General features: G+C 53.2%; 1 protein-coding gene across 1 annotated transcript; it reads right to left on the reverse strand.

Moving 5' to 3' along the window:
• Positions 1-939: 939 nt before the first annotated feature.
• On the reverse strand, positions 940-4830 carry LYPD3 (LY6/PLAUR domain containing 3). The gene is made up of 5 exons (XM_068993347.1): positions 4746-4830; positions 3852-3983; positions 2911-3081; positions 2510-2671; positions 940-1466 (listed from the first exon to the last, which is right to left on the reverse strand). Exons 1-5 carry the CDS (start codon positions 4828-4830, stop codon positions 940-942), a joined length of 1077 nt encoding a protein of 358 aa, XP_068849448.1.
• Positions 4831-10201: the final 5371 nt, after the last annotated feature.

Below are 10201 nucleotides of genomic sequence, written 5' to 3' on the forward strand. Positions count from 1 at the left end.
AGTCCCATTCACCCCTCCACATTGCTCAGAGGTCTCACCTGGTCTCCCTCTCACCGGGTGGGACAGCCAACATGCGCCGTTCAACTCAGGAGGTGAATGGTGTTCAAGTGCGACTTCCCCCGGGAGCTGTAACTCCGGATCTCAGTTTCTCTATCTCGGTCTTGGCATTCCCATCCTAGGTCTACTTCCCACGAGTCCGGTGTCAGCAGTGAACTAGGAATAACTCCTATAAAACACTACACAGGACTTCCCTGGTGGTCCAGTGGCTAAGACTCCACACACTTAGACTCCTTCAAGGCAGAGGGCCCAGGTTGGACCCTTGGTCAGGAAACTAGATTCCCACGTGCTGAAACTCAAACATCCCTCACAACTAAGACTGGGCACAGTCAAATAAAGAAATAAATATTTTTTTAAATTTTAAAACAAAACACTATACAAAGTAATCAAACTTTTATTGAAGCCTTTATGTGCCAGACACGGCACAGGCCCTGCTCTTGAGGAGCTCACAGTCTAGAAAAGAGAAGATGCCAAAAAAAATGATTCCCACAAAGATGGAGGGGCCTGGGGAGCAGGGGGCAAAGCCATCAACACCACCGCCTCTCCTATTCCAGGTTGGCTGGAACAGAGAACAGAGAGCTTATCAGCGTCTCTCCCTCCTTCCCTGGGACGGCTCTGACTTCCCACTGTCCTAAGTATCAGGAGGACACCAGGGAGAGACAAAGATGCGGGGATACAGCTGCTGCCCTCAAAAAGCTAGAACATCCCGGCAGGATATATATATACATATACAATGGTAACTTTATGTCCCAAAGCCGCAAACCAGTGCAGCAAAAGCTGGGGAGAACAGGGGCTGGGCCAGCCCAGTCCAGGGGGTGGGAAAAGAAGTAATGGAAAGGCAGATATCCAGGGCCCAGGAAGTAGGGCAAGAGGTGGAGAAGCTCATAGTAGGGCGCCAGCAGCCACAGCCAACAGAAGAGTCACCCATCCCGCCCAAGGAGCCGCAGAGCCTTTACTAGGGGTCACATATTTTACGGGGTACTGCCCCATATTTCTGCGGTCCTGGTGGCCACTAGCACCTCCAGCCAAGCTAGCTTCCTCTTCCTGGAAGGTCTCATGCCCCACCTCTTGCGGAGACGTCTGGTTGGTCCGAGCTGGGGTGATGGGTTTGGAGGTGGACCGGGTGGTGGCGGGGACTGGGGTAGCTTTGGTGGTGAGGGTGGAGGATGGGGCTGAGGTGGAAGTACTGACAGATTTGGTTGGGGCCAGGGTGGTGGACCGAGGTGGAGGCAGCAAGACGAGAGGTGGGAATTGAGGGGAGAAGTAGGTCTTGTTGCGGAGGTCCGAGTTACAGCGGGACCCCTGGCAGCAGGAGCCGCTGAGCGTGAACCCTGGGCCTGTCGCCGAATCCCGGGTGCAGAACTCGTCCTGGACACAGCCCCGGACAGGCAAGGACACGGTCACATTGGCTGCAGGAGAGAAACACGGGTAGGTCCATGGTTGGGGGTAGGGTAGGCACAGCCAGAACGAAACTTAGGGGCAACACGAGGTCAAGAACATCCAAAACAGGGGACGGAAGGGCTCTGCATCCATGAATCCCTATGTCTCCATTTGGGCCCCACTTTGAGAAACACTGTCCCGCTGTTTTTTGTATTCACTAGACCACATTTCCCATAGGACTTGAGAGGAAAAATGTGTAGAACGAACTACAAGTTCCACAATGCTTTGGAAGGTTTGAACTGGGATACAACACCTCTCAACAGGATGAAAGAGAAGAGCATTGCCTCCCGCTTCCTCCCGTGACTCCACCGTTGCCAAAATTCTGTCTTAGAGTCAGAACTCAGTTCAGTCACTCAGTAGTGTCTGACTCTTTGCAACCCCATGGACTGCAGCATGCCAGGCCTCCCTGTCCATCACCAACTCCCAGAGTGTACTCAGACTCATGTTCATTGAGTCGGTGATGCCATCTAACCATCTCATCCTCTGTCATCTCCTTCTCCCACCTTCAATCTTTTCCAGCATCAGGGTCTTCATCTCCCATGATACACCCCGCAGAGGATGGGATTTCAAGAACTCACGGTTCCCTGAGGCAGAGACCTGGAGGCTGAGCCACATCTCTTCTAATACTTTGGGGTGGGACAAAGTATTAGGAGACACTAACCTTTGAGTTTTAAGGACTAGATTCCCCACGATGCCTGGGCAGAATCTTAGAGACTTAAATACATTTCCCATTGCACATCCTCCCATTCTGCACCTGGCAAGCTTCTGTGAAAACATATTTCCTCCAAAACTCTGGGGCAAAAGTATTCCTATTCCCGTGCTATCCTGGGAATAGGACTGCATTTCTCATGATGCTCTAGGACAAGCCACCAACTTAGGCCTACGGTTCCCAGAGGGCGCGGGAAGGTGAGGGAATCCTTTGGGTAAAGGGGTACTATTACCTACCACCCATGAGGCCTCAGAAAAGACTATCAAGACCCGTGCAGGCCAGGTGTTTTGAAGCTCCTCTCACCTGCTGTCAAGGTGACATTGCCGTCGAAACAGCCCTTGTAGAAATGGTCGCTGGCGTTGTAGCAGCTCACGACGGGAGGCGCCCTGCCCTGGCACTCCTTGCGGCTCAGTCCCACGCAGCTGTAGCACTCGACGCCGTTGGGCTGGTAGGCACTCTCATTGCCTGCGAGGAGGGCGAGGAGGAAGGAAGCGGTCCAGGGGGTTCAAGAAGCACTGACCTGCTCGTCGTCCCTCAAGTCCACGTCTCCGCCCCTCGACGGACACGCAGCTCCGCCTCTAACCCCGCCCCCAGGGTGTGACCCCGCCCCCAGCCCTTGAGGATTTTTCCCGCCTCCGGCTGGCGGCCGCCCCAGGCCCAGGTGTGGCTCCGCCCTCCAGAGCTGTGGCTCCGCCCCCACCGACCTGCGGGGTTGAGCGCTCGCGAGGTGAGGTTGAGTTTCGCGTTGCAGCGGTCCTGGGGACACTGCTGCAGCTGGATGAAGGCCAGAATCCCGTAAAGGTCCAGTCCGCGGTCATTCTTGCCGGGGATTCCCGAACCACAGCCCCGCACTGCCACCGAGAATTGCCCGTGGACTGCGAAGAGGGGAGGGGGCGGGGTCAAAGGGGCGTGGCCTCTGGGCGGGGCCTCGAATAGATCGGCCCAGAAGATAGGCAGGCCAAGGTGCGAGCACCGGGGAGAGGGGGTTCAGACAGAGCAGATCCGAGGGGAAAGAACAACAGACTTGAGAGATCTGAGTATGAGGGGACAGAGAAGCTGACAGGTACTGTACACAAAAGCTGGGACGGGGTAAGAGTGATAAGAAGGGGCACGACCACAGGGAGTCTCACCCGGAAAGCATCATCAGAAAGAACTGAGACTGACGAAGGCACAGACTCAGAGATAGATGGAGCCTCCTAGGAGCTGTGACCTCAGACAAGGGCAGGTCAGAGGGACCCGAAGCCTCAGCCTTGGGACCCTAGGAGAGTATCTCTAGGGTGGGTCTCCATCACCAAAGGCCCCATTGGATGGGGGAGGCTTGGTTGGGGTGGAGAGGATTTGGGAAGGGTCAGAAGGCGATAGCGAGATCTCAGTGAGCCAGGCTGTGCCCTTGAAGGAGACGAGGTCCCAGGTCTGGATTCTCACAGGTCATCTCACCCCTGCTCAGCGCTCAGTCCTCACCTCTCTAAGCCCTAAGGGCGTGGGTGCGTTGAAAGGCCCAGCCCCTTGCAGACTGAAAGGGAAGAATGGGGATGCGTTCGAGTGGGTGTGGCCAAAGTCAGAAGGAGGGGCTGGACTATAAGGAGGCGGGGCCCGGATGGAGAAGCTGGAAGGTAGTACGCAAGGACCAGGAGGTTCCACTCACTAGTCTCCACGGCCCCCACAGCTTCTGTGCAGACTTCCACGCCTGGTGCACACTTCACCGTCTTCATCTTCTGCGGCGAGCACCCGTCATCTGCGTTCTGCACGCAGCTGTAACACTCCAGGGCCTTCGCTCCTGGGGGTGCAGAGGCAAGTAGAACTGAGCGATCCCAACTGAAGTCTCCTCCCCAAAGAAGAAATAGTCCTTCCCACTCCCTCCACCCCTGTGCAACTGTACCGCACATCCTTTTCCAGGGCAGGGAGATAAGGAAATGTGTGCTCGCTAAGTCGTTTCAGTCGTGTCCAACTCTTTGCTACCCTTTGGACTGTAGCCCGCCAGGCTCCTCTGTCCAAGGGATTCTCCAAGCAAGAATACTGGAGTGGATTGCATGCCCTCCTCAGGGACAAGGAAAACGTAGCCGCAAATCTGAGGCCAGGAGATACACTGTGTCCCTTTCATGCCTACAGTGGGAATATCTTTTTCACAGACCCTTATGCCCAAGGTGGGGGATCCCTGACTTAAATGGGGGGACTCCTTCTTTCAGTTCTCCACTTAGGATGGGAGAATTTTACCCACAGTCAAGTCATTCGGTGAGACTTCCCTCCCCACCACCCCCCACTCACCCCCAGACGTCTACTCAGGATGGAAGAAAGTTTCCACAGTCCCTTCTGCCCAAGGTAGCAAATCCTTCCTAGAGCACCCCCTCCACCACCGAAGCAGGTGATCTTTCCCACAATCCCCCTGTTCCAAGTGGAAGAATTTTCCCCACAGCTCCTTCTGCTCTGGACAGGAGATTCTTCCCGCAGCCCTCTCCATTGAGGGGTGGCAGGGTGGGGGCAGACTCTTCCTGAGAGCTCCCACTGTGCCCCCTCCGCTCCCTTCTGGCAATAGACTCACTTTCTGGAAGCAGCAGCGACAGCAGGAGCAGCCAGCCAATAGTCCAGATCGCTGCCCAGGAGCCTGCTCTCCTGGCGGGGTCCATGGTTCCGTCCTGCTCTCTCGGCTTCCCCCCTAGGTGTGCCGGCTCCCAACCCAGGCCCTCTTACCTGAGCCCAGGATGAGTAACCTCCCCCCAGGCAACCCTGGCCTTGCCCAACCGGGCCAAATCAGCGTCCGCTGTGGGGCGTGACACCCGCCCCTGGGTGCGTCGTCACCCACAGCTGCCAAGGAGGGAAAGGGCGGGAGTCATGGTTCCCTGGCAGTTCCCAGGAGAAAGTCTGTGTGTTTGGGGTCTGAGACGGGGGAGAGAGAAGAGGACTGAGGTTCACAGAAGGGGTCTACTCAACGCTCAGCATCCAGTAAATATTGAATGAGTGCAGGTTTGGGGTCGGGTGATGCTGGAGACTAAACAGAACCAGTGCTGGTCCTCCAGAGGTCACTTTCTGATGGGGGAGAAAGATATGAATTAAATAATCATCCAAATTGTTATTTCCAGCCAAGACAATGAAGGAAGAAAAGGAGGGAGCCAAAGGGAGGTGTGGCGTCTAGAAGTGGGGGGCTGATCAGTGAAGCATCCCTGGAGATGTAGATCACTGAGTTGCCTGATAACCTTAAAGACTTGGAGGTTTAAACAGTGAAGCAGGTCGGGATGGGGGCAGAGCACAGGGCAAAGCCCTCGGTGGGAAGCAACACGGACCATTCAAACACAGAGAGGAGAGCAGTGCCCCTGGAGCTCAGAGGGTGAGGGGACTGAGAGGGAAACTGAGGCACAGGAGCCAGGCAGGGGTCACACTGTTCCAGGCATGCCAAGCCCTGCAGAGAGATCTGAACTAACTTTGAGAAAGATGGAGAATGTCTCTGGGGGTCTTCATCTGGGGGACACAATCAGATTTGCTTTTTGATCTGTCAGTCTGGCACCTGATGCAAAAACTTCTCAAGAAATGAATTCACTAAACCCAAGGAATTATGCAGCAATGAAAATGGGCCAACTACTGGCCTGGGCAGCAACGTGAATCTCAAAAACTTTATGTGGAGCTCAAGAAGTCTTAAACAAATAAAAGATACCATGTGGCTCCATTTCTATGAAAGTTCTAGAACAGCCAAAGCTAATCAGTGGTGATAGAAATCGGGGTCATTTTAGGAAGGTATTGCCCCAAAAGAGTAATAGTAAGTAGCCCCTCCTGTCTTCATCTGGGTGGTAGTTACACATGTAACTACAAATATGTAAAAAATCACCAAACCATATGCTGTATATTTATGCACTTTACTGTATGTACACGATTCTTACAAAAAGAAAGGGGAGGGTCTTTTTTGACAGTACAGTGGTTAAGACTTTGCCTTCCTATGCAAGGAGTGTGGGTTCGATCCCTGATTGAGGAGCTAAGATCTCACACGTCTCATGGCCAAAATACCAAAACAGAAAACAGAAACAATATTGTAACAAATTCAATAAAGACTTTAAAATGGTCCACATCGAAAAAATCTTAAAAAAAAAAAAAACTGTATTAAAAAAAAGTTTAAAAAGAAAAGTGAAGTCACTCAGTCGTGTCCGACTGTTTGCAACCCCATGGACTGTCACCCACCAGGCTCCGCGGTCCATGGGATTCTCCAGGCATGAATACTGGAGTGGGTTGCCATTTCCTTCTCCAGTATTAAAAAAAGAAAGGGATAAAGGCAGGGTGGAATGCCACTGTGGCCTCTGTAAAAAACGGAAAAGACTATAGCAGGGGCGAGAAAAGGAGGGCAGGAGACGAGGGAGGGAGCAGGGCAGTCTCCCGGGTGAGAAAGACAGCAACAAGCCTGATGACTGGGAGTTGGAGGCCTGTGTGCTCCGTCCCACCCCTGCACCAACACAGATGAGGCCGCAGTGTGACCGTGATGGAGCGAGACACAGTCAGGACCACTGCCTCCCATGTCCGAACACAGAAACAAACAAGAACTCGGGGCAAACCGCAAAGTGACTAAACATCCCCGCATATGAACTAATATAAGTGACTATGTATATTACATATGATTTATATTCTATTATTATTTAAAGCTACAGCTGTAATCTTACTTTGTTTCTCCTGACTAATAGATGATGAGATTTACCTGTGGCAGGAAAATAGCGGCTGTGTTCATAGAAATTTTATCCGTTCCCTGGACCCCATGGGGTACCTCCCCCCACACACACTGCCAACAATGACTAGCACCTCAGTCACCTAGGCTGGGTCACTTGGCATCATGCCGCAGCTCAGAGAGAGAAAGTGAGTGACTGTGAAGTCATTCAGCACTGCCCCCTACCTTCCTGCCTCTCAGCCTTGGAATCTCAGCCCCACTTATGGTTTGCTCTGTGACCCTACCTAAGCGTCTTCACCTCTCTGAGCCTCTGAGGTGTCTTATAATAAAGAGAGAAGAGTCTTTCGTGGTGGATCGAGGCAGTGGACAAAATTTCAAGTTTGGAGTCGGACAGACTAAAATTTTACCCCCGCCTCTGCCATCCTCTCGCTCTGTGACCTCCAGCCACACCATCTCCCTCTCTGAATTTCAGCTGCCTCCTTTGCCAAATGGGTCTGAAACCCCCTATCTCCTGAGAGACGGAGTGAGGCAGGGTGACAATACAAGTATTATTGTGCGCTCCAGAGCAGGAGGCCCTGCAGGCCCCAGCTGCGTGGGAGAGTTTCAGGGAGGAACCCCAACTGGCCAGACCAGAAGAGCTGGCGTCTTGGGAGGGAGTGGGATCCAGGGTGGGGAGTCTCCTCTTGCTCAGGCCTGCCCGCATCCTGGGTGCTGACAGCCTGCCCCCCCCACCCCCCCACCCCTGCAACATGGCCTGTGACCGGAGAACACAGCGAGGTTTAAATGCAGGGTCTATGCTTATAACTACTCTATGACTCTCCCCACTGCCCTGCACAGAGGTCAGTGCAAACAGGTTTAGAATCGGTTCCCCAGAGAGATGAACAGAGGGGTCAGTGTGGAGGCACCAGGTCCGCAGCCCCGGAGGTCATGCCAGGGTGTCAGACAAGCCTGGGGCCATCTGCACTATGGATTTCCTGTCCCCTGGGGAAGGGTAGGCTCTGGGCCCGGTGATGTTCCCAGCCTCCCTCAGACCCACTCCCTCTGGGATGTGTCAGAGAAGGGGAGGGGTCAGAGCCAGGGCCAGCTACATAATTTGCCGGGCCCAGTGCAAAATGAAAATATGGGGACCTGATTCAAAGGGCAGGAAAGAGTGTAATGAAAGGTATTAGAGTAGAAATGCTGGGGACTTCCCTGGCAGTCCAGTCCAGACCCTGAGCTTCTACTGCAGGGGGTGTCGTGGGTTCCATCCTTGATCTGGGAACTAAGATCCCACATGCCGCATCGCATGGCCAAAGAAAAAAAAATTTTAATAAATGCTACTTTCCTTTCTTTCTCCGTCTCTCCCAACCTCACATGTCATGTCCCCTTGGTCTAATGTCTAATGTCATGTTCCCTTGTGCACAGGGATACTCATGGGACAAGCACAGACCCTCACAGGTGTTCAGAGACCCTGCCCCACAACTAAACCATTCTGGTTGCTGGGTTCCCCTTCCACCAGTTGCCTGCTGCCGTGCCCACCTGAGATGCTAGGAGGCATAAGTGTCTGACTCTCCTGTGGGCTTTCAGGCCCCTGCCGGGGCTTGTGGACGGCAGAGGTCACAGGGCAGGAGCGAGGAGGGGAAGGCAGACAGAACCTATCCCAGGGAGGTGGGAGATGACAGAAGTGGGACTTTGTTTGAGCCGAGGCCCCAATCCCCCCAGATCAAGCTCCATGTCCCTTCAGACTTCACTTCCAAAATGCAAATTCAAATGCAAAATTAAGAATTTCCAGATGGCAATCGCAGATGATTAAATCCAAGAGGGCTCTTCTGAACGCAGGGACCTGTCAACCCCATGAGTCACATGCCTGGGAAGCTGGTCCCTGTAAGGAGACCCAGTTTGCAGAGGGGCTGAGGGATGAAATAATCCAAAGATCCAGATATCTCATACCTGGAGGTAGAGGCCAAGGAACAGTTGGGGTCCCCAAAGGCTTGGTGTTTGGGTTGTTTGCATTCTGGGGCTTCAGGAGGACAACTAGATCCTTAAGGAATCCTGGGGCAGGACACCCAGGACTAGAGGCGATGGGAACCAGAGGAATTGAATGCCTAGTTCCAGAGAAGTTTAAGGGAGGAAAAGGCCTGTTCCACACAGAGACAGCTTAAAGGGGTCAAGGTTATATCTGGGAAGCTCAAGGGATCCCTGGAAGCCCACCAGGGATCAAGGAGAGCTTCCTGGAGGAGGGGACACCTTGTTGCTGCTGTTGTAGTTGTTTACTCACTCAGTTGTGTCTGACTCTTTGCGTACCATGAACTGCAGCACACCAGGCTTCCCTGTCCTTCACTATCTCCTGGAGTTTGCTCAGACCCATGTCTATTGACTCGGTGATGACATCCAACCGTTTCATCCTCTGTCGCTCCCTCCTCCTCCCGCCCTCAATCTTTCCCAGCATCGGGGTCTTTTCCAAGGGGACACCTTGGATGAGCCCTAAAGGGAAAAAGTTCTGTCTGTCCTGTTCACCACCACCCCATCCTCAGCATCTCTCTCATCAATTTATTCAACCATCAGACATTGCCTCAGCACCTACTTTGCAGACGGGCCCTTTGTTGTGTGCCAAGGACTCAGTAGTGATGGAAACAGTCCAACCTCTGCCTCCTGGAGCCCCCGCCCAGCACATAAAACACTCATCAGCACGGATGACCCAGAGTAGTCAAGGATCCAGGGGGAAGGTGCAGGCAGAATGATCAGGGCTGGGAGGGGAAGCCCTGAGGAAACAGCTGACTCAGAAGAATCAGGGAAGGCTTCCTAGAGAAGGAACCATCTGAGTTTTGACCTAAATGATGAGTAGGGTGGAGTGGGGAAAGGTAACTTAGCAAAGGGAACATTGGGTATATTATTTACCAAGACTGAGAGATGAAAGGATAACTTTTTTTCCCCTTTCATGGAATGAAATGTGCCCTATGGTGCTGGAAATACAGCCATGACCAGGCCAGCCCTGGCTCTGCCTTCTTGGAGCTCCCAGTCTGTCGGGACATTGATCCATCACCAATGATGACCCAGGATGCTCAGGAATGGACCGTGTGTGCGTGACTGCTAAGTTGCTTCAGTCGTGTCCAACTCTTTATGACCCAATGGACTGTAGCCCAGGGGAGCTCAAAGGAGAGGGTGTGTTTGATCCAGGTGGGGGAGTCAGGAAAGGTTGCCTGTAGGAGGCGACAATCCAATTAAGAAGCTAAGAACAAGGAGCTAGCCAGTTAAAGGAAGGGCAGAGGGAATCACATGTGCCAAGGCCTGGAAGGCAGGAACCTAGGAGTTGCTAGAAATTGCCAATTGCCTAGAAATTGCCCAGTCAGGTCCAAAAGGGTGGAAGCAGGCGGACC

This window comes from Capricornis sumatraensis, chromosome 20, assembly GCF_032405125.1.
Source record: "Capricornis sumatraensis isolate serow.1 chromosome 20, serow.2, whole genome shotgun sequence".
Lineage (NCBI taxonomy): Eukaryota > Metazoa > Chordata > Mammalia > Artiodactyla > Bovidae > Capricornis > Capricornis sumatraensis.

What these genes read in the sequence shown, in the direction of transcription:
- LYPD3 (XM_068993347.1), bottom strand. Translation starts at nt 4,830, where the DNA reads ATGGACCCCGCCAGGAGAGCAGGCTCCTGGGCAGCGATCTGGACTATT. An exon ending in GTCGCTGCTGCTTCCAGAAA is followed by an intron (nt 3,984 to 4,745) that starts GTGAGTCTATTG and finishes CTGCACCCCCAG; the next exon opens with GAGCGAAGGCCCTGGAGTGT. An exon ending in CAATGTCACCTTGACAGCAG is followed by an intron (nt 1,467 to 2,509) that starts GTGAGAGGAGCT and finishes TCTCTCCTGCAG; the next exon opens with CCAATGTGACCGTGTCCTTG.